The sequence below is a fragment of the Giraffa tippelskirchi genome, chromosome 6, assembly GCF_054371585.1.
Source record: "Giraffa tippelskirchi isolate mGirTip1 chromosome 6, T2T-mGirTip1v1.2.pri, whole genome shotgun sequence".
Classification (NCBI taxonomy): Eukaryota; Metazoa; Chordata; class Mammalia; order Artiodactyla; family Giraffidae; genus Giraffa; species Giraffa tippelskirchi.
The window spans coordinates 22,120,375-22,142,885 of NC_137280.1; the positions used below are offsets into that span (position 1 = coordinate 22,120,375).

Genomic DNA, 22,511 nt, shown 5'->3' on the forward strand with positions numbered 1-22,511 from the left:
TAGGCTACAGTCCATGGGGTCGCTAAGAGTCGGAAACGACTGAGCAACTTCACTTTCACTTTTCTCTTTCATGCACTGGAGAAGGAAATGGCAACCCACTCCAGTATTCCTGCCTGGAGAATCCCAGGGACAGTGGAGCCTGGTGGGCTGCCGTCTATGGGGTCGCACAGAGTCGGACACGACTGAAGCGACTTAGCAGCAGCAGCAGCAAGCTGTTAATTGTCCAGAGCTGAATACGAGGCCTTTGTCTAAATATTCTAGAAGTAACCCGAGTTGCACGCTATAATTTTGTATTTTTTTGTATTTCAAACACTAGAAAGTAATATTGTGTAATATACTTTAAAATAGTATTACAAAAACAAGAACATAAAAGTATGTTTTATTCTTGTGCCATGTTTTAAACTTTTGACATAGGTTTCACTGTTATGATAAAAAGTATACATCTTATGTGAAATTCTACTTAGAAGTGTTAGTAATATGTAATTTGACAAATCTATTATGAAAACAAAAATATACAAACTTTCCTCTTTAAGAAGATATTAAAACTTTCAGTTTGAAAGAGAATTATATATGAACGCAAAGATAATTCCTATGGTAGTTTAATCCATACTTTGTATTAAGCCTAACAATCTACAATTAGGAGCACCTATTATTTTGCAGGATTATACTTTGACATTAATTTCTGTATGTAACACCAAAGTACTATCATATAGTAACTTTCATTGAATTCCATAAGAATTATAATCTCACATTTTATTCAGCTTGTTTTTAGAATTATATAAGGCACACCACATCTATCTGAGAAAAATTGACAAGGAACAGATTAGTGCCAAATAAATTTCGTTGTCATCTTTATGGTTTTTTTCACTTTGGGTGCACTAATGTTGACTTTCGGGTATTTTCAAAAACTTTTATTAGACCACAAAGTAAAATGAAATATGTGCTTATTTTGTAAGTGATGCTATGATAAAAATAATAGAACAAAGTCAGGCTGCTTAGAAAATTTTAAGTTTAGTTTTGCCAAAATTAATGGAATGCTTTTTCTTTCCTAAACATATCATAATATGGTTTGCTGATATTTACCCAAATTCAGCTTACATATAATTATTTACATTAATATCTATAGCAACTTTGCAAAGAATAGCCAAGTATCTTTGCCCAAAGGGTAAGTGGAATTTTAAATGCTTATTGTGTACAAATAATCCTCAGTGTGCTTTCTGAAATGCTTTGGGTGTGCTCCCTCAGTCTTCAAACTCCCTCAGAAATAGAGTGCTCAAAAGTTATTTATGTAAAAAAATTGTTTAATATTTAGTAACTTATTACAGAGCAGTTTGCATTTTACTTTCTCACTACGTTAGCATTTTAGCATTAAGACAAGAGTGGGTCAAGTTTGGCTTGTGTCGTTGAAAGTTCACTTAAGTAGAGTAATCACAACATGGTCATCCCGGCCTTGCCATAACATCTCTCCTTCAAAGTCGACCAGTCCGTGTTTCCTGGCACGCATGAGAATGCCCACAACTTTATCTGAAATATGGACATATCTGTCAAAGAGATCCCCAAAGGTGACCTGGATCTTGCCGTCCCGTCTGTGGCGAGCCATTGAGCGGATGATAAAACACATGTCTAGGATTTCTCTGTAGATGTGTTCCTCAGCTCTCTTGGCCCGTTCAGCAGTTTTGGTTCCTTCCTTGGGACGGCCGTAGCCTTTGTCTCCTTTGTGCAGGCGGGTAGACATGGCCAACTCATAATCAAACTCTTCACTGAAAGGATTGAGCTTCTGGGATTGGATATGTTCATCAGCCCACTGTTGCCATCTCCCTTTCAGGTTGCCCACTTGGCTGTATTTCCGCTGGGCTTTGCAGTTGAGCTTCTCTGTGAATCTGTTTGCCCTAAAAGAGAGAGAGGGTAAAAAAAATCAAGATATTCATAATTTAGCAAGGGTTGCTTTCTACTTGTACTTCTTATACATATGCATCTTAATGTAAGTCTATAAATTTTTCATTATGAAAGACATGTAAACAATTAAAAAAAATAGATGGAAGAAGAAAAGTCATGGACGATGCCTCCATTGTTCTGAGTTTGAGATAGGTCCTAGATTATTTTCTCTGTGAGTAACAATAATGTTTTAAGCCCCATAAAATGATGATGTTAAACTCTATTTCAAGGAAAAGCTTCCTTACACAATGGTAATGCAAATATGTGTAGCTCAAACTTGCATGTTAGTAACATTTAGAACTGGAATCATATCAGTGGGTTAAGGGAGTCCACTCTGTATGGGACTTCAAAAAAGTTATTTGCCCAAAATAAGGTTTTTATCAGCCACATACTTTGTACTATTCATTCATGTGTAGATTTTTTAATTATTTATTTTAATTGGAGGATAATTACTTTACGATATTGTGATGGGTTTTGCCACACATCAACATGAATCAGCCATAGACATACATGTGGTCCCTCCCTCCCGGACCCCCTCCCACATCCCCCACCCCTCATCACTCCAGGTTGTCACAGAGCACCGCCTTTGGGTGCCATGCGTCAAACAGCAAATTCCCATTGACTATCTACTTTACATATGTTGATATATATGTTTCTCTCAAGTAATCCCACCGTCTCCTCCTCCCACTGTTTCCAAAAGTCTGCTCTTTATGTGTCTCCTTTGCTGCCACCTTTGCCATGTAGAGATTTTTAAATACGTATTTTTAGTGAAGCATATCTATGTTCATATCTATGATGTACCACAAATTTTGAAATATCTAGTTGTATAAATAGGAGACACTAGTTAACAATAGTAACACTTATTGAATACTATGTGCTGACATTCTAAACACTTTCTACTAATATTTCCACAACCATCTTATGAGATAGGTACCATTAATCTCATTTCACAGAGGAGGAAAGTGAGGGCAGAAGGGTTAGGTAACTTACTTACAGTCACGAAGTTGTTAAATGATGGAGCTGGGACTCGAACCAAAGTAAAGCTAGCTCCAGAGCCTGTGCATAACTACTGTGAAATGCTGCCCCAGCCCAGCGGAAGAGGTGGGATTCAGACCCCCAATGTCTGAGGCCAAAGACTGTGCTCTCTCTGCTATGTGATGGTGCTGCTCAGCCTGCCAGGACAGTGTGTAATAAGTGGATGAGTTGTGTCTCAAATGTGTGTGTCTGTCTTTGCAGCCTGGAATGCATTTCTGATTAAAACAAAAACCATCATTGGCGAGTGTAGACCTAATTTAAAAACAGCAAAGTTTGTCTTTAACAGACTTTCCTGTCATCTCTCTAGCTTCAATCTCATAAGTAAAGCATGAACTCTTGGACTATATAAAAGTCAGAAATCTGTATTCCTCATCCCCACAAGCAACTCACCCATCCTTCTCCCCAACACCAGGTGGCTTCTTGTCTGGAAGCTTTGGAATTGGAGATGTAGGGTAGAGCTGAAATTGCTTATGTGGCTACAATCCATGGGGTCACAAAGAGTTGGACATGACCAAGCGAGGAAGCACACACACATACACACACATGTGAATGGCAGGCATGAATTCAAGAGCCCCTCCCTGAACTCTCATAATTTGCTGGTCAAAACCCAGGAACAAGTCAGATGTGGGTGTTCCTCACCATCCAAATTCATTTCCTAAAATCTGATCATTCAAATTCAGGAAACTAACAGATGTGGGTAGGGAGGCATACATACTTGTATTATTTTTCGAAGAGGAATGACATCCACTAGATGGCGAACTTTCATTAATTCCCACGCTTTGTGTCCCTAGCTTGCTGCAGTTTCACTATCAGAATTTAAACTAGGAGTACACTGCTACATATAACACTACTGTTCTTTGTAAACACATGGACAAAAGTATATGACCAAGTTAATTGGGAAAAATCAGCATCCAAAAACTGTTTATACAATTATTACAACTTTAAAAGATCACATATGTCTGAAAGGGCTTCCCAGGTGGCTCAGTGGTAAAGTATCTGCTAGCCAGTGCAGGAGCTGCAGGAGAGACAGGGTTCCATCCCTGAGTGGGGAAGATCTCCTGGAGGAGTAAATGGCAACACACTCTATTATTCTTGCCTGAGAAATTCCACTGACAGAGGAGCTTGGCAGGCTACAGTCCATGGAGTTGCAAACAGCAGGACACGACTGAGCAACTAAGCACACACATATGTATGGACTAGTGCTAGGAACTACACTGCCCTGAGAGAAATGCAATTTCCTCAGCCCTGCTGGTCCTTGTCTTCATCTGTGTCTCCACAGACTGTCCCTGTTCAGCTGCCCAGAGTATGGGCTGCTAGATCTCATGATCAAAGGAGAGTAAATACCTAGTCCCCTTGGAATGATGGCAATCCATGGCAGACACAGCCTTCAATCACAAGCCCAGTGTCATCCTGGCAGAACCCAAAGTTCATATCAAATTCGAGGCTGAAACATCTTGCTGGGAAAGAGACTTGAAACATTTCAGAAGACAGTGAGAAGAACAGCATGATTCATTAACTCATCCTTTTTGTCTCCTGAGCACCAACTGCGGTTCTGTCCTATAGTATAGAACATAATATGTCCTCCCTTTAAGGAACTTCTTTGACATTCCTTCCATCCTTTATTAAAGTATGTATGACACCTACTGTGCACTAGACACACTTTTTTCAAAATTATATTTCTGTGGCTTTGCTGGGTCTTTGTTGTTAGGCGAAGGTTTTCTGTAGTTGTAGCAACCTCTCTAGTTGGGGTGTGTGGGCTTATTGTGGTGGCATCTCTTGTTGTGGAGCACAGGCTTTAGGGTGTGTGGGCCTCAGTAGTTGTGGCACACAGGCTCAGTTGCCCCACAGCACATGAAATCGTCCTGGACCAGGAGTTGAACCCATGTCCCCTGCGTTGGCAGGTGGATTCTTAACCACTGGACAACCAAGGAAGTCCCAGACACTCTTTTAAGTACTAACTGAATATTCAGTGATGAAAAAGAATGGTGAATAATCTCTGAAAGACATTCATAAAAATAAACAGAATAAAACAAATTTGAGCACATGCTACAATTTTAACTATATAAAATGCATATATGCACCAGGTTGAAGAAAGCAAGAGTATGTGCACAACTGAAATTAATTATGTTAGTCTAGAGACAGTTGATTTTTTAAAAACATTTTTGTCGAACTTCTTTCTTCTGGTATTACAGTTGACCCTTGAACAACACAGGTTTGAACTCCATGGGTTCACTTACATGTGGACATTTTTTCATAGTAAATACTATAATACTGGGCTTCTAGGTGGCGCTAGTGGTTAAGAACGCAGGAGACGTTAAGTTCTATTTGGGAAGATTCCCTGGAGGATGGCATGGCAACCCACTCCATTATTCTTGGCTGGAGAATCCCATGGACAGAGGAGCCTGGCGGGCTACAGTCCATAGAGTTGCAAAGAGTCGGACACGAATGAAGTGACTGAGCGTGCGCACACACACACTACAGTACTACAGGATCTGCATCTGCTTGTTCTGGGGAACTATGTATGGGGGTGGAGGGCTCTCATACTTCAGGCACTTGAAAATTTGAGTGTAACTCTACAGTTGCTTCCCTAGTGGCTCAGCTGGTAAAGAATCTGCCTGCAATGCGGGAGACCTGGGTTCGAGCCCTGGGTTGGGAAGATCCCCTGGAGAAGGGAAAGGCTACCCACTCCAGTATTCTGTCCTGGAGAATTCCGTGTACTGTATATATAGTCCATGGGGTCACAAAGAGTCGGGACATGACTGAGTGACTTTCACTTTCTACAGTTACACTGTATCCACGTTTCCACATCCATGGATTCAACCAGCACAGGTTGAACAATACTCTAATAAGCATTTATTGAAAAAAATCCACTTATAAGTGTACTCACACAGCTCAAACCCATGTTGTAAGAGTCAACTGTATTGATTTTATAACTTAGAGAAAGCACAGAATTGAAAAATATTCAAATTAGTACCCAGAGATAATTTGCTTAAACTGTTTACTGTATGTGTCTCATTCTTTGATGATATATATTTTTTCTTTTAACTAGGAGCTTAAATTCCCTGAGTGTTGAAATTCTATGTCATTTGGGATAAGGGTCGGGTTTGGTGAGGTAATAACACTATGAAGAAGAGAAACATCTAAAAAAGCATCTTATAAATTTTAATGTCCATTTGTTATATGGTCAAACTATAATTCCCAATAATAGAGAAGGAAAGTGAAAGAATTGGTCCTTTAAGCAAGAATTAGAAAATTGGGTTGCTTAAAAAGTACTAGAAGGAAATATACCTTAATGAGTATTTAATTTTATCTATCTTGTAGCTGTTCTGTATTACTTTCATATTTCAATTTTTAAAAAGTCTGAAAGAATCAGGTTTAAATCAGGATTAGTAAGTCTCAGACCCTGAGCATCTCCTTGTTCATTGAATGTAGGAATCAATATACCAGCTTATCCTGTTTTTTAAATTTTCAAGTAAAATGTGAATGATAGTTCAGATTGAGCTTTAGAAAGACGACCTAGTATAAATTCATAGAAAGCAAAGCGATATTGAAAGACTGGCACCGTGTTCATATCTTAGGCTAAAACGCTTCTCTGTCAGTAAAGCCAAGAACTTCTGCCACATTTCCGATGTCTCAGGGAATTTCTGGGGAGAATCTGCTCCTGTGTGCACTCATGTGCTTACTCTTCTTACAGGAAGAATATAGCGAGTTTGGTTAATGGGAGCGTGACATCCACAGGGTCACATTTATCAGAAGCAGGGTGACTGTGCATTCAAACTGTGCTCTCTGTTCTGTTATCAGCCAGGTGTGGAAATCGGGCCTGTGCTACTCTGCTCCTTGCAGACTGGTAACCATCCTGAGTCCATGGGAGCATTCCAAGCTCTAGAACTGGGGCAAATACTAGAAGGCCATACTTTCTCCTTCGTTTCTAGCAGATATCTTTAATAAAGTTGCACCAAAACATTACACTTTGGGAGTTTTCCTGGGATTCCATAACAGAGGTGATGCTTGGATCTCCATTTGATTCATCGAGTCTATTCTCTGCTGAGAGATGAGTCTAACACAGTGGTTAAGAACACAAGTTCTAGGAGTAAAGTCATTCTTCCCTGGTGGCTCAGACGGTAGAGAATCCGCATGCAAGGTGGGAGACCTGGGCTTGATCCCTGGGTTGGGAAGAACACAAGCTCTGGCATCACTTCCCGAGGGCATCACTTCCCGGCTCTATGACGTGGATACATTTCTGTGTTCAGTTCCCTTTTCTATAAAACACCCCCTCATGCTCAACCATTTAATTTTTATTGAATAGACCTTGGAGGAGAGGGTGGATGCATGAGTTTCATTTTAATAATGCGCCATTATTGTATGTAATACACTATGTAATATTGCGCCATTACTGTAAAGGGGACAGATAAAAGTTGCTTTGTCTAAAGGACTTGGACCAAACAAGTCAAAAGCTAGGCAGTCAAAAGACTTTTAAAAATAAAGCATACAATGGAAATCATTTTCAAAGTAAAGCCCCAGTTAGTAAAATTCTTTTGTTAAGGAATATTTCTACTTTTTATCGAACCTGAATTGTCTCTGTTATCCGTAGAACCATCCAGAAAACTCTCTTTCTGCTTAAGTGTCCATGACACATCATTTTCTCCCTATTAGTGGATATGAGGAAAGAATGGTGCTTAGAACTAAAAATAAGTGAACAAACCCCCTCTCATACAGGCCTAGTCAGTGATGCCGCATTTATATCTCCAGCAGTAATGTGAGCATCCCATCAGGTAAAAAGCCCCATCAGGCTTCCGCTGTAGCTCCCTGGGCATCACTCACCCTGGCTGACATTTAGAGCTGCTATTGCTGTGGGCAACATTCCAGTACCCTGTGTGCTCTAAGACTGAGGGAAAGGAACCCAAGAAGCAAGGGAGGGATTTCACTCCCATAGGTAGGTACGTAGGTTTAGTCACTCAGTCATGTCCAACTCCTGTGACCCCATGGACTGTAGCCAGGCAGGCTCCTCTGTCCATGGGATTCTCCAGGCAAGAATACTGGAGTGGGTTGCCATTTCCTCCTCCAGGGGATCTTCCCAACCCAGGGATGGAACCCGGCTCTCCTGCATTGCAGGCAGAATCTTTACTGACTGAGCCACAAGGGAAGCCCTATTCCCTTCCCCAAACCCTGACAGCCAGTCTCCTAGTATCTTGTGGTGTTGAGATGACCAGGGCTGGCCCCTTGCATTATACAGAACACAACTCTGTGCCCATCACTTTACATGATTGATACCAAAATAACTCTATGGATTATCACAGCTATTTTTTTAGATGAGAATGAAGAAACTTTAGGATTTTCCCAGGTAACCAATATTCCAAATCTAATTGTCTCCCATTCAAAGCCAATGTCCTGCTCTAGCACACAGAGAAGGTGTGTTTTGGGGAACTATGAGAACTATGCACGTTCCCACTTTCAGGTGAGACAGTTTAGAGTAGTGGTCAAGAAGGTGGGCTCTGGATCCAAAGTGCCTGGGTTTGAATCCCATGAGCAGTAAAATCCTATACAAATTCCTTAACATTTCTTTGTCTCGTGTTCCCATCTATCCAGTGAAGATAATGACTATGCCTACCCTGAAAGAACGTTGTGAGGATTAAATAAATAAACATATGAACAATTCTTGGGTGCCAAAAGAGAGGACATGTGTCAGAGACTGTTCCCAGCTGTCATCTCCCTACCCTCTGCCAATTCAAAAGACGGTGACAGGAACATCTTCATTGTGCTACCCTCGGTTTTTATTCTGTTGGGTGCTATTATTTCATTTTCTAGCATGCATGTCTCCTGAATCCATGAGGCTAAAATTTAGACTGTAGTTCCGTACGGTCTGGTAGAATAGTGATTTCTGATTATGAATTTCTATGTGAATGTAAGTAGAGCACAAATTCAGATCTCTGAATGTTTCCTCAAGGTGCTGAGTGAGGAGTAGCATCATGTCTGGTTTCAAAGCATCTGACATTTGGAGATGAGCATGCATGTCTCACGTCACTAACTTGCTGAGTGAGCTTTCCCTCTGAGCTTCAGTGCTCTCATCCCTAAAATGAGATATTACCGACCTTATTGTGAGAGTTCAAAGGACAAAGCAGGTAAAATACCCATGTGTGTATGTGTGTATATGTGTTAGTCACTCAGTTGTGTCTGACTCTGTGCAACCCTATGGACTGTAGCCCACCAGGTTCCTCTGTCCATGGGATTTTCCAGGCAAGAACACTGGAGTGGGTTGCCATGCCCTCCTCCAGGGGATCTTCCTGACCCAGGGACCAAACCAAAGTCTCCTGCATTGGCAGGCAGATTCTCTACCACTGTGCCACCTGAGAAGCTCTTTGGGAAGCCCATAATAGTGCTAATTCTTTCACAACATGTTTAAGGTCACAAACTGTAAGGCAGGTTTTGTCAAATAAGGTTCCCAATTTCGTTCTTTACTTTTTGATTGTTCCATAAAAGTTGAAAAGCACACCTACACATATAACTGTTCCCAGAGGGAGTCAGCTTGTAAGCATTTCATCACATCTGAGATTTTCCCCATATTCTGATATCCTGTGGTTGTAGAGTGAGAAATCCTGACTTTCTGTTCTGTGGAGAGAGAGTTACTGTCTTGAAATAAAGCATGTGTTTCTTGTCAGAATAAATGTATCAGTTTGAGTCCGTGTGCGTGTGTGTGTGTTGGTGTGTGTGTATGCATTTAACTGCTTTAGGATTGTGCTTCCCAGATGGTGCTGGTGATAAAGAACCCACCTGCCAATGCAGGAGACATAAGAGACTCAGATTCCATCCCTGGGTCGAGAAGATCCCCTGGAGGAGGGCATGGCAACCCACTCCAGTATTCTTGCCTGGAGAATCCCATGGACAGAGCAGCCTGGTGGGCTATAGTTCATGGGGTCACAAAGAGTCGGACACGACTGAAGCAGCTTATCACACATACACAGCACACAAGCATTGTGATATTTTAATTACCTAGCTTTAATAGCATTTCTGCCTTTGTTTATAAACGGAAAAAAGCTTTCTGAAAGTTTGAAGAATTGCTAAATAATAAGCTCTCTATGAGGAGTAATAACTTCCATATAGTGAGCTTATGTGCAGGCACTGTGCTAAGTTCTTGGCAGCTTTAATCTCATCTACTTCTCTCAAACCAGCAGAATTTATTGTTACAATCATTTTACAAAGGAGGAAATGGGTTTAGAAGAATAACTGGCTATTTTGTGTGTGTGTGTGTGTGATGAGAACATTTAAGAGCTATTTTCTTAGCAACTTTCAAGTGTACCACAGTATTCTTAACTATAGCCAGGGCAGAGCTGGGATTTGAACTTGGGTCTATCTCACTTCAGAGGTTGTTCTTCAGTCAGACAGCAGCCTCCCACCTGTGTCCAGGCTCACAGAAATCTGTGTTCCATGGGCACTACTTGGGTAGATGTGTCTCTTGATAATATTATAGGCACCGATTTGAGACAAGGGAAAGGTCCCTCCACTCAGTCTACCAGGAAATACTTTTTTTCTGCAGAAAAAAATAAGCCAATCCTTACTCATTATAGAACTGACTTCAAACATTAACCCGTAGCAGACACCCATCTCCCATGGCTTCATCTTTGTTGTGGCTAAACCTTGAGGGTTCAGAACAGAGGGGGGAAACCAAAGAGTGCGGGCCCTTGACCCGGAGGTCCATGACTGAGCGGGGCACTGTCCTCTTAGCCCAGGGGCGAGCCTTCACCCAGACCTGGCTGCCAGCCCTGTGGGTGAGTCTCACCCTGACTCGGCAGGGCTTCCCTGTTCTCTGGGATCCCTCAGCTGCTCTGGGCGCGGCAGGCGGGGTGAGGAACTGAGAGACGCGTTCACTTACTGGGAGGGCAAGGGGCGTTTGATCCTAGCCACGGCCACCTGCTCTCCATCTGGCTCCGGCCTCTCGTCCGTCTCGCCTCCGTAGCCACTGTCCTCTGTGTCCACGCTGTCGCTCCGGCACTTGGGCTCCTCCTGCTCCATCGCTTTCCAGCCTCTGGTCAGCTCGGTCACCAGCTTGGCACACTTTCTCCTCCGCGTTGGGGAGCCGCGGCTGCGGAGGAGTCTGTCAATGTCGCTCTCTGGCCGCTCGGCCTCTGGCAGGTCGCCATCCTGCTCATACCGGTGGCTGAGGTGGCCCAGGTCCCCTCCTCTCTCGTAAGCCTTGCTCACAACCGTTTTGGTCACCTCTTTCCTTTTGATAGGAGAAACTGCGCTGGCTTCCTCTGAGCCGTGTCCATCTCCACATCCCTCTGGCTTCGGGGAGGAAGGCTTTGGGGCCCTCTGAGCTTTCCAGTGGGTGGGGGCGTCTATCGCTGGTCCGGAAGCATCGGGTGAGTCCTGGGTGCCCCCTGGCATCCAGCCTGCAGGCTCCTGGGCCTGCCTGGTGGTGTTTTCATTGGCCCACTGCTGCCAGCCTCGGGCCAAGGTGATAACCAGGGTGGCTGTGCGCACCTTCCGGAGGGCGTTCTTGGCCGGCCCGTCCCCCCTTTCCTTTTCTCCCGGAGCCATGCCACCCTTGTCTGCTGAGAGCCTGGGCACTGGCTAAAATGAGTGTGGACCGGTGGAGGGCCCGGGATTTAAATAGAAGTGGGGTGTGGGGTGGGAAGAGAGTTTGGTGACTGTGGAAACTATGTTAAGCTCCTCTTGCCAAGATGCGGTGCCTTCCCCCTGACGGTGCGCTTTTTTTAAACCCTGACAGCTCCAGTTTCATCACAGCAGAGGGACGTCTCGGTAAAGGACAGTGATAGGATCCTGCCCTTTCTTCTCCAAGTGCCAGAGTGGAAACTACTAGATCCGATCATGTGCTCAGCCTTAGGTTTTTCTTGACCTTAAAATATGGTCCTACCATTTATAGGAGCATAAAATACATGTACAATTTGTGCTGGGAACATAATAGGCTTATTTCCATTGAAACCTCAGCAGTCCTCCATACAGCTTTAATTAGTCCCATTTTATCGATGAATACAATGACGCATAACTTCCCATAGCTGCTGCTACTGCTGCTAAGTTGCTTCAGTCGTGTCCGACTCTGTGTGACCCCATAGACGGCAGCCCACCAGGCTCCCCCGTCCCTGGGATTCTCCAGGCAATAACACTGGAGTGGGTTGCCATTTCCTTCTCCAATGCATGAAAGTGAAAAGTGAAAGTGAAGTTGTTCAGTCGTGTCCGACTCTTAGTGACCCCATGGACTGCAGCCTACCAGGCTCCTCCAACCATGGGATTTTCCAGGCAAGAGTACTGGAGTGGGGTGCCATTGCCTTCTCCGTTCCCATAACTAATAATATCTAAGACTGGAACCCAGATGTCTGATGCAAAGCATGTGCCTCTTTTCATCCTACTCCTCAAAGGCATCCTATTGCCTCTTCCTTTTGTCTTCAACTCTATTTGATGTAGACCTTAGAGGTCATCTCATCGAAGCTCCATTTACCAGATGAGAAAACGGAGGCCCAGATAAGAGGAGAGAAAAGGGCCTAGTATTCTAAGTTTGAATTACTTTATAGACAAGTCGTATTAAAACACAAGACAATAGTCAAAAATTTTGTCCAATTATTTTTTTTTAATCTTTAAATTGAGACCTATACACACAATGAACTTCAGAGACTGATATTAACAACAAATCTTTTTCAAATATTTTGTTAAATAAGACTATTTAAAGACAAAGTAAGTGAATGTTATCAGAAGCAAGCCCCACTCGGCTGTTTGTTTTTAATAACACAAACTTCCTTGGCATAACTTTAGGTTCATGCAGAAAAAGCCATGCTTTCAGTTCTGAGAACAAAGACTGGAATATAGTTTGTTTGTTTGTTTGTTTGTTTTGTTTTAATAGGACTGGATAAAAAAGATGGGTCATTTGTACAGAGAAAGAACTATCTAGGATGTGTCCTAAACCAAGTAAAAATGTGTAGGGGTCAGCATTTCTTCAGTTCAGTTCAGTCCCTCAGTCGTGTCTGACTCTTTGCGATCCCATGAATTGCAGCACGCCAGGCCTCCCTGTCATACTGTTCATGGGGTTCTCAAGGCAACAATACTGAAGTGGTTTGCCATGTCCTTCTCCATTAGACCACATTCTGTCAGACAAGGCTGTGGTCCATGAGTATTTCTTAAAGTAAGACAAATAGAATTTTTTTCATACCACGGTTCTATAGATTTTTATACTTTCCTCCAATCTTGACATGCAGTTAAACACACTGATTGAAAATTGCTGTCCAAGAGCATTAAAAAAGGTAAGAACTGTAATTACTTCTGAAATTGAGACAAATTTACTTTTAAAAAATGTTGTCAGTTTTTCGTCCTGTAGGTCATTTACCTCCTAAGATTAAGACAATTGGGAAGATGACTTAATACTCTATCTGGAAATCTGTCAGATGTTTTCAGAGTTCAACAGCATCTGATAATGTTAACTGTGGTCCAACAATGCAGAGACAAAAATCCCAGTTGATTAATTAAGAGGAAATTGAATCACATGAGAAAACTATGACAAAGATTTCGATCTGAGTCTGAAACTTCTGGCATTCATTCTTGGAATGTAGACACACTGCAGGCTGTTTGGTTCCTGTTAGATTCCCTTTACCCACTTGGAATGCCTTGGGAAAGAAATGGGGTTTCTCAGAGACATCCATGCAGTCAACCCAGGATCAGGCTGATTTATAACTCTCAAAGGAACTTTTCTGCTTCCCTGTCCACACCTGCTCCACATTCACTTCTTACAGGGGGAGAATGAAAACAGCAAAATGTTAATGGTCTTTCACATATTAACGGGCATTGCAGCTGGCTGCCTGGGGCTTAGAGCTGTCAGCAGATAGTCTTGGCAAAAACCAGGGAACTCCTAAGGAATCTGGTCATTCCTTCTGAGATTTTACTTCCACGGCAACTGTGGTCCTTCCTTTATGCTTCTACAGAAGAGAGTGTAAAATCCCTTTCCTCCTCATGTCTGCTTTGGGCATTTCTTCCCTACAGAAAGGTCTGTATGCTACCTATAGTGTTTCTAATAAGAAATGTTTTATCTTCTTTCTCAACCTAGATCTAGATTCTTGAGTTCAACATTCTTCTGCTTTAAAAGAAGGTATAAAATAAATGAATATAAAAAAGGCAAAGATATAGTGAACTAAGTAGTTTACATTGTGAGTTTCCTATGAGACATGAGATTAGAAATGAGGTGAAGATGTAGACCTGATTAATGAAGTACTTACCACCTGAGAAATTTGTGGTGTGAATGTGTTTTATACAAAATATTAATAATTATTTGATCATATGGGTGATACTAGGGAAAGGAGGGAGTTAATATTTATACACTTCTCTTCATGATATGCTTAGAAATCAGGTAAAGTCAGCTCTCATCACCAGTGATATAATCTTACTAAAGAAACTTTAGAAACCCACATTTGCTCAAAGCTCATATGAAATAATAATTTCATTGATCCTTTCTATGTAAATAAGTCCTTTTCTTGTTTAGTTACAGAAAAGTGGGAATGAAAAGACTTTAATGGACATCAAAAAAGGGCTTTTGATTTCAACTGAATTTACTTAACTCAGTGCTCATGGAAAGAATACAAGGGTGAGGACTGATGGTGGTTGGTGTGAGGAAGTATATGAAATGGATCAAAGCAAAGCTTACTTTCAAGGTCTTCCCATCTAGGCAGGAGAGGTTGTGCATACCACTGCCTTTAACAGTTTGGGGAGAGCTGCATTAGAAATGGGGCTTCCCAGGTGGGCTCAGTGGTAAAGAATCCACCTGCCAGGGCAGGAGATGCAGGTTCAATTCCTGAGTCAGAAGATCCCCTACATAAGGAACTGGCAACCCACTCCGGTATTCTTGCCTGAAAAATCCCATGGACAGAGGGGCCTGGTAGGCTATAGTTCATGCGGTCGCAAAGAGTTGGACGCAATTGAGCAGCTGAACATTAGAAATAGAAAGCTTTATTGAGCATAGGTGAATGATTTTATTGGGAAGACTTCACAGAAATGGTGGTCCTTTATCTGAGCCCCTCAAAATAAAACTTTACCAGGGGGAGAAAGGGCACACCAACCTGAAGAAATGCGATGAACAAAGTCATGAAGTTATGGTATGCCTTGAGACCTTCTCATGGCCCAGCATAGAGACCATAACCTGAAACACCTGGAGGGTCACACGGCTCATTTATCACATGGGGTAAGTCAGGTTGGAGCAGCTGTGGGTGTGAGGGCATGGGAAACAGGTGAAGGAATGTCTCGAGAAGTAAGAAATCTGGGTTTTTATATGAACTCTCCCAGTTCCTTACATGGTGAAGAATTCTTTACATGGATGGTTAATACACAGAACTTACACACAATAATAGTACAAGGTGAACCTATACTGTTCTTAGACCAGATTCTGTGGGCCCCCAGTTTGTGAACTTTAGAGAAGAACATACAGTGTTTATGGGGTAAGGACAAGAGGCCAGGGCACATTTGAGAAATAAGTTGGAGCTATATTTTGAAGAACCTTGCTAAGGAATCAGTATTTTATCAGTATTGCATCATTAAAAAAATTTAAACCTCAATGTGATATCAAATTTGCATTACCAAATGGTCAAATCAAAAACCGGCAAAGTGGGGTGTGGATTTGAAAAAGACTAGACTAGGATAGGGGGATTGTTTACAGAGGTTATGAAAATAATCTTGGAAGGAACTGTAAAGAATGATTCTGAGAGAAGGATCTGAAAGAAGAGAAGAAGGTTCAGGAGCCATCGAGGGTCACAGCAGACTCACTAGTTGCCATGGGTATTGGGGAATGATCTAGAGGGTTCAGTTTGAATGACAGGTGTGAGGAGGTGACGTTAGCTGGGAAAGGACCGGAGAAGGGGAGGATTTGTGGTGAGGAGTTACCCTCTGGAGTTGCAGAAGTGCTGGGGCATTTACGTGGAGACGTGGAGCCGCGAGGAGAACCGAGAACATGAACCCTGTGGTCGGGCAGAACCACGGGTGAAAATCCAGACCGCAGGTTAGCATGTTATCTAATTTTTCCCAGATTCAGTTTCTTCATGAGTATCAGAGAATCTACCTCACAGACAGCATGAGAATTAAGAGTAACACACGTGAGGCACTGAACACCATGCCTGGCACGTGGGCGCTTGATATGCAGCTATTATTATCATCTTGAGGTTGAGCCACGGAGTTAGAGAATTAAAGCTCCTTAGATAATTCTGTGTGACCAAGGACAGGACTGATACCAAACCCCCAGTCAGGGTGCATCTTCAGGTGGGAGGGTCAAGTGGGGTGACTGGTAGGGACTGGAGGCTGCAAAGGGAACGCTTATTTATAGTGTTTTATTTTAAGGTAATTTATAGTGAGGCCTTTAAGGCAGCATCTGAAATGTTTCCCTCAGCCTGGTTGGGGGTCAGGTGATGTCTCAGTTACTTGGTAGTAATTACCAAAGAGTTGAGCACAGGTGCCTTCCTGGAAACTCCTGGAATATGGAGCTCAGTGGTTTCCAATCACTGAGGATTACATTAGGGTCTTAAGCACATTAGGATGACCTGTGAAGCTTTGATAACTAGAGCAAAGCCAAAATGGCTACACCCAGGAGCACAGAGGGTGGAGGGAACTCTCTTGGTGGCTTTGAAGACCGGAGGAGGCAGTGACTGCTGAGAGGAGAGCTAGTAAGGTACTGGCATTCTGGGAAAAGGGTTGCAATAAATGGAAAACCATGAAGCAGATGATACTGTCAAGGAGAACTTAATTGCTATCATAACCAGAAAAATTAACTGACTTCCAGAAGCAGGAATCTGCTTGAAATGGAACAGCATATATTGGACTTAATACTGCTCTCTGTAGCCCAATAGCAACTAGTCTTTTTTGATGTATCTTACATGTGGCAATGGATCCTGTAGCTGCTGCCTTACCAATGGCAGTGATCCCACTTTTGATGGCACGTGTATCTTACAAAGTTTTGTAAGTTTACCTTTGAATACAGGTGATTTGCGTTGTGAAACTTGTGCCATAACATGAGGCAGATGGGTTGGTCTTGTTTTTGGTGGCCTGGACCCTATTTTCTTGGCTAACCCTGTGAATGGTGGCCTAGCAGCCAGGTGTAACTCAGCCTGGGCTACCTGAGAAAGGAAACGTCTTAAATGATTAGATGAGGATTTCTAAGCCTATCTTTAGAAAGATGTTATTTCCCATTTGGCTCCAGCCTGGGTTTGCAGCATACTTTGGGTCGAGACAATAGAAACTACTGATAAAGGCTCTTTGGTTACCTAAACCTGTCCTAGAAATTCAGTGATCGTCGAGCAAATCTGTACACAATGATAAAATTGTGGGGGAGAAAAAAAAAAAAAAACTAGCACCGAGCTGTCCCTGGAGACAGGCCTTACTTGGGTAGGGAACGTAACCCACCATCAGGGCTGACAACCCTGCTTCTAGCTTCTAGAGGCTGTGGGGGCCAGTAGACACTCCACATGCAGGTCTCAAGGGTGTGGTGACCAGTAGCCCAGGTATGGGTTCAGGCAGATTGGTTTTGCATTCTGAATCTCCATTCAGGATCTGTGTACCAGGAAAGTTGACTTCTCAATCGCCTTTTCTGAAAATGGCAAAAACATGACTTCCCCCAGCACTGTTTGTGAGTTCATATGAGATGATGCTTGTGAAGCAGTTAACACAGTGCCCAATACACTGCGTAAGAACACCACGTGGAAGGGGTTTACAATGTTCTTTACACTCTCCCTGAGGCCAATGATGCCACCTTCTAAATAAATGACCTTGATTCGCAGTCAACACATCAAACCTCAGTACATATAATACAGCGTAAACTTTTACATCATAAACAATACTTTACATACATTGCCAGAGACCAAAGAAACCTTTAGAGAACATGTGTCACAAAAACCATGATCAAGCTATAGCCACATTGGTTTAATTTAGGAAACAAACACATAAATGCTTTTGATATTAAGTCTAAATGGTGATGTCTCAGAAACTGGCCTTGTAATTATGACTAAATTCACTCTTCTTTGAATAATAGTTGTTCAATCTTCACTATGTTATTAACACTAACTTGGTTCAATTCATGCTTAATCTATTAAGTCCAAACTGCACAATTTAGAAGTGTATCTCATTAAACTGAGTAACACTCTGAACTGACAATACCCATTAAGGTATAATGTTTCTAATTGCTCTGATCCCTCAATAGTATAGAGTCAACCTACAGTTCAGTGAAAGTAAAATGAAATCAACATCTGGTTTGGTCTGACCATCCCCCACTTAATTAGTGCGATATCTCCTTAATATATTTCGCTCCTCATTTTGCTCTATGCAAATCCATCTGGACACATCTCCCTTGTTTACCTTAAAACTCAATTCATGTCTCACTCAGCTGATCAAAACACTCTAACCGCTTCCCAGTACCATCCAGGAAAAGTTTACAAGTCTTAGCCTCATAGTCAAAGCTTGCTATCATTTACCTTCACTTTTTACTCCTTTCCTTTATAGTTTGGGTGAATAGAATTGCAACTGCAAAAGCCTTTTTCTTCCTATTGTGGAAGATGTATGATTGAGTGCATATAGAGGAGAAGCTTTGTGCTGAAACAATTCGTTTAATTGTTGCTGTTTCTGCCTGTATAAATCTTCCTTGTCCTGGACCTGGTGTGAGAATTAGTAATGTATATCGAAGTGTTTTATAAACTGCAGAGGGTGATAGGAGATGAATCAATATGCTCAGTTTTTCTCTTTTTTTTTTTCACCACTGTGTGCGTGCAAGCCTGCTACCTTGCTTCTGTTGTTTCCGACTCTGTGTGACCCTATTTTCCAGGCAAGAGTACTGGAGGGGATTGCTGTGCCTTCCTCCAGGATATCTTCCTGACCCAGGGATTGAACCCGTGTCTCATATCTAACCTTCATTGGTAGGTGGGCTCTTTACCACTAGCACCACCTGGGAAGGCTTCCTTTGCCACTGGGTAAGATAGTAGTATGGCCATCTCTGGGTGTATTACAGCTCTGCACCGGTTGTTTTTAAAGCTCCACAGGTGATCCTCATGTGATTTAAGATCTTAATGTGATCCTTAGGGATAGGGATTTTAAACCACTGAGCTCTGTAGTACCCCGTCTCTGAGTTGCATTGGTGCCACCCATCTTCACCTTACTACGTGATGTCTTGTGCAGCCATGCAGTCACTAAGCACCACGTGTGTGCTATGGAGGGGATGGGTGTCAAGAGATGAATCTGACTGGCGTCTGCCCTAAGGAACCTCCCAGTAGGACATGGAGAAAGCGAGCAATCAGGTGTTCTGATTATGATATACGGGTTATAATAGCGGTGTATCTGAGGTCATAGTAACATCTTTGGGATTAGGGAAGGCCTTAAAAAGAAGGTGCTACTTGAGCTGAGCATGATGGGTTATTGTCCAGTGGAAGGAGCTGGGTGAGAGTAAGCCCCAGAGAGAACTTTAAAGATTCAAGGTACGGAGGAGGAAATAGCATGTCTTACTGAAACCTGAGTTTCCCTACAAACTACAGACTGATGGCGTCGCCTTTCTTTTAAGAACCAAAGAAAATGACGTACATCCCCCTCCACTCAATGTAAACAGAAAGAGTCTAGTGGTCTATCTTAGAAATCTTTTCAAATAAGAGTGTGCATGGATGTATCCAGAATGTGACCATTTCTCACCGTCTTCACTGACATTAGCCTCCCCACCTTCTCACCTAGTAGCTTTCAAGCCACCATCAGCTCTTCTGTGAATCATTGCGTCGTCTCCTTAACTGGTCTCCCTGCTTTCACTCATGTCCAGTCCATTCCCAGGATTAGTCAGATCCTTTAAAAAGCTAAGTCAGATTATATCACTTTGCTGAAAATTTTTCCATGTTTATTTTTGCTTCAGAGCAAAAGTCAAAATCCTCGCAATGGTCTGCAGGGTCCTACCACGCTCTCCCCTTGTTAGGCCCCCACCTGTTCCCCTCTGACTCTCCTCCACCCATTCTTCACCCTGCCTTGGCGACTCTGATCTCCAACTGTCACCTGCCCCCAGACATGGCCACTTGCTTCCTTTGTGTTTTTTAAAAATACTTATTATTTAATATTTGGCTGTACTGCATCTCAGTTGTCTTAGTTGTGGCACGTGGGGTTTTTAGTTGCAGCATGTGAACTCTTAGCTGCAGCATGTGGGATCCAGTTTCCTGACTAGTGATTGAACCTGGGCCCCCTGCATTGGGAGCACAGAGTCTTAGCTGCTGGACCACCAGGGAAGTCCCTAATTCCCGTGGTCTTCACTTCCTTATTCCCCACCCTTGGTGCCATTGCCTCTGCATATTCAAGCAGCATAATATAGTCTCTCTAAACAAACAGGGTTCTCTTAAGACCACTGCTACCTCCTACTGCAGTGGAAACCAGAGAAGGAAATACAGTGAAGTTTGTAGCTAGAGAGATAAGTAAGATCAGATTGTGGAGGAACTTGAAAGCCCTGATAAGAAATGTAGATTTTATCCAAACGTTGTAAAGCTTTAACCTGAAGAATGGCATGATCAGAATTGCATTCACTTTGTCAGTAGTATGGAGAATAGGGGCTTCCCTGGCAGCTCAGCTGGCAAAGAATCCGCCTGCAATGCAGGTGATCTCTGTTCAATTCCTGGACAGGGAGGATGCCCTGGAGAAGGGATAGGGTACACACTCCAGTATTCTTGGGCTTTCCTGGTGCTCAGTTGGTAAAGAATCCGCCTGCAATGTGGGAGACCTGGGTTTGATCCCTGGGTTGGGAAGATCCCCTGGAGGAGCATGGCAACCCGCTCCAGTATTCTTGCCTGGAGAATCCCCATGGACAGAGGAGTCTGGAGGGCTACAGTCCATGGGGTCGCAAAGAGGCAGAACCAACTATGCACAGCGCACAGCACAGATTCAAGGATGATGTGTGGGCAAGAGTAGAGGCTGAGACCACTTTTATTCTTTTATCCTGAGGAAACCCCCGCCAAGGGCAGGATATTTGGAGGTCTCTATAGGCTCTCTGGTGGAGAAGGCAATGGCACCCCACTCCAGTGTTCTTGCCTGGAGAATCCCAGGGACGGGGTAGCCTGGCGGACTGCAGTCCATGGTATTGCACAGAGTTGGGCACGACTGAGAGACTAACACACATAGGCTCTCTGGTTTCTCCCCCATTCCCTTTAGACTTTTCTAATGCAGAAGTTCCAGTCAATTAGCTTCATTAACTAGTTGGAAGTAAGGCAGACCCAGCTTATTTCCACTGCTCCTGCAGGAAGAATGAAGCCAGGGCCTCACCCACCAAGTCTGGTTACTATGGTGACAGCCTAGGGTAACCTAAGTGCCCCTCCCACCCTCCTCCCAAACCAATAAAATTAATTGCAGGTGCTGACTGAGCCAAATTCTAGCCACTGGACGGCTGTTCCTACTTTCCGCCACCCTCCCTCCTCCACACCCAGGAACCTGATTCCTGAATCTGGACTAGGGAATCTGAATCTGGCTGGTTCCAGGCCAAGTGCGTGGGTGCTGAGCAGAGGAATGCAGAAGTCTAGGAAAGAGATGATGAAAACCTACTTTTAGATGGTAGTGGTAAGGTAGGAAAGGAGGGTATAAGTACTACAGGTGAAATTAAGAGGTGAAATTAATAGAGTTGGTCACAATGAGATATGAAGGAAATGAAGACATTTGGGATGGGCATAGCCTTTTTGGCTTGGGTTTGTAGGTAGATGATGGTTTGATCCCCAAAGAATAAAAATGCTAAAGGGATACTAAGCTTGGGGATTGGACAGATATTAAATTTTGGACATGTTAACTTGGAGATACCTTGGAGGACATTCAGGGTAAATTATCTAGTAGACAGGGATTGGAGCTCGGGAGAGAGGTCTGGGCTCTTTTATATTTAGATTAGGGGATCATTTTAGATCAAGGAGACTAAGGGGATCATTTTAGATCAAGGACACTAAGGTCGTGCCAAGTCACAGAGCCAACACGAGTTAACAACGGGATCAGAGTCAAGCACTCTGGCTCCACAATCAGGGCTTTGAATGGCTGTGCTCTGACACAGATTCCTTTCCTCCTCCTTGCTGTCTACCCCCACCTTCAAGGACGGGACTTCTGAAGCTTGTGACATCACTCTCTAAACAAGCTTCTTAAGAAGATCCAAATATAGAGTTTCTTAGCCCTGACTTTCTATCTGATCCTGTAAAACTTTCCTTTCGTTCATGCCAAGTGTCATTATGTGACCCAATGGAGGTGCTAACTCCATCCTGGTAATAATTTTGTAATGCGTGTGTATCCCATCAACATATTGTGTGCCTTTAAACTTACACATCCCTGTATGTCAATTGTATCTCAGGAAAGCTGGGGATAAGCAAATAGTCCTAACTCCTTATTTTAAGAACTTCTGTTCACTTCTCAATCCATTCAACTCACAATTCTGATTTCTGCCCACAAACTCAGTTTAGTCAAGGAGCGGATGCCTTCCTCATTGGCAAACCCAGGGGACGTTTAAAAAAATTTTTTTTGTTTATTTTTGGTTGCGTTTCTTGGTTGGGTCTTCATTGCTGCTTGAGGGCTTGCTCTAGTTGAGGTGAGCA

General features: G+C 43.0%; 1 protein-coding gene and 1 pseudogene across 1 annotated transcript; one reads left to right on the forward strand and one right to left on the reverse strand.

Moving 5' to 3' along the window:
• Positions 1 to 363: 363 nt before the first annotated feature.
• Positions 364 to 11,551, reverse strand: ABRA (actin binding Rho activating protein). The gene is made up of 2 exons (XM_081500432.1): positions 10,838 to 11,551; positions 364 to 1,889 (listed from the first exon to the last, which is right to left on the reverse strand). The coding sequence occupies exons 1-2, from the start codon at positions 11,503 to 11,505 to the stop codon at positions 1,412 to 1,414; spliced, it is 1,146 nt and encodes a 381-aa protein (XP_081356558.1). The 5' UTR covers positions 11,506 to 11,551; the 3' UTR covers positions 364 to 1,411.
• A 5,099-nt stretch (positions 11,552 to 16,650) lies between these two features.
• On the forward strand, positions 16,651 to 17,236 carry LOC145510098 (transmembrane protein 126A pseudogene; annotated as a pseudogene).
• The last annotated feature ends 5,275 nt before the right edge of the window (positions 17,237 to 22,511 follow it).

What these genes read in the sequence shown, in the direction of transcription:
- ABRA (XM_081500432.1), bottom strand. Translation starts at nt 11,505, where the DNA reads ATGGCTCCGGGAGAAAAGGAAAGGGGGGACGGGCCGGCCAAGAACGCC. An exon ending in AAACGCCCCTTGCCCTCCCA is followed by an intron (nt 1,890 to 10,837) that starts GTAAGTGAACGC and finishes TCTCTCTTTTAG; the next exon opens with GGCAAACAGATTCACAGAGA.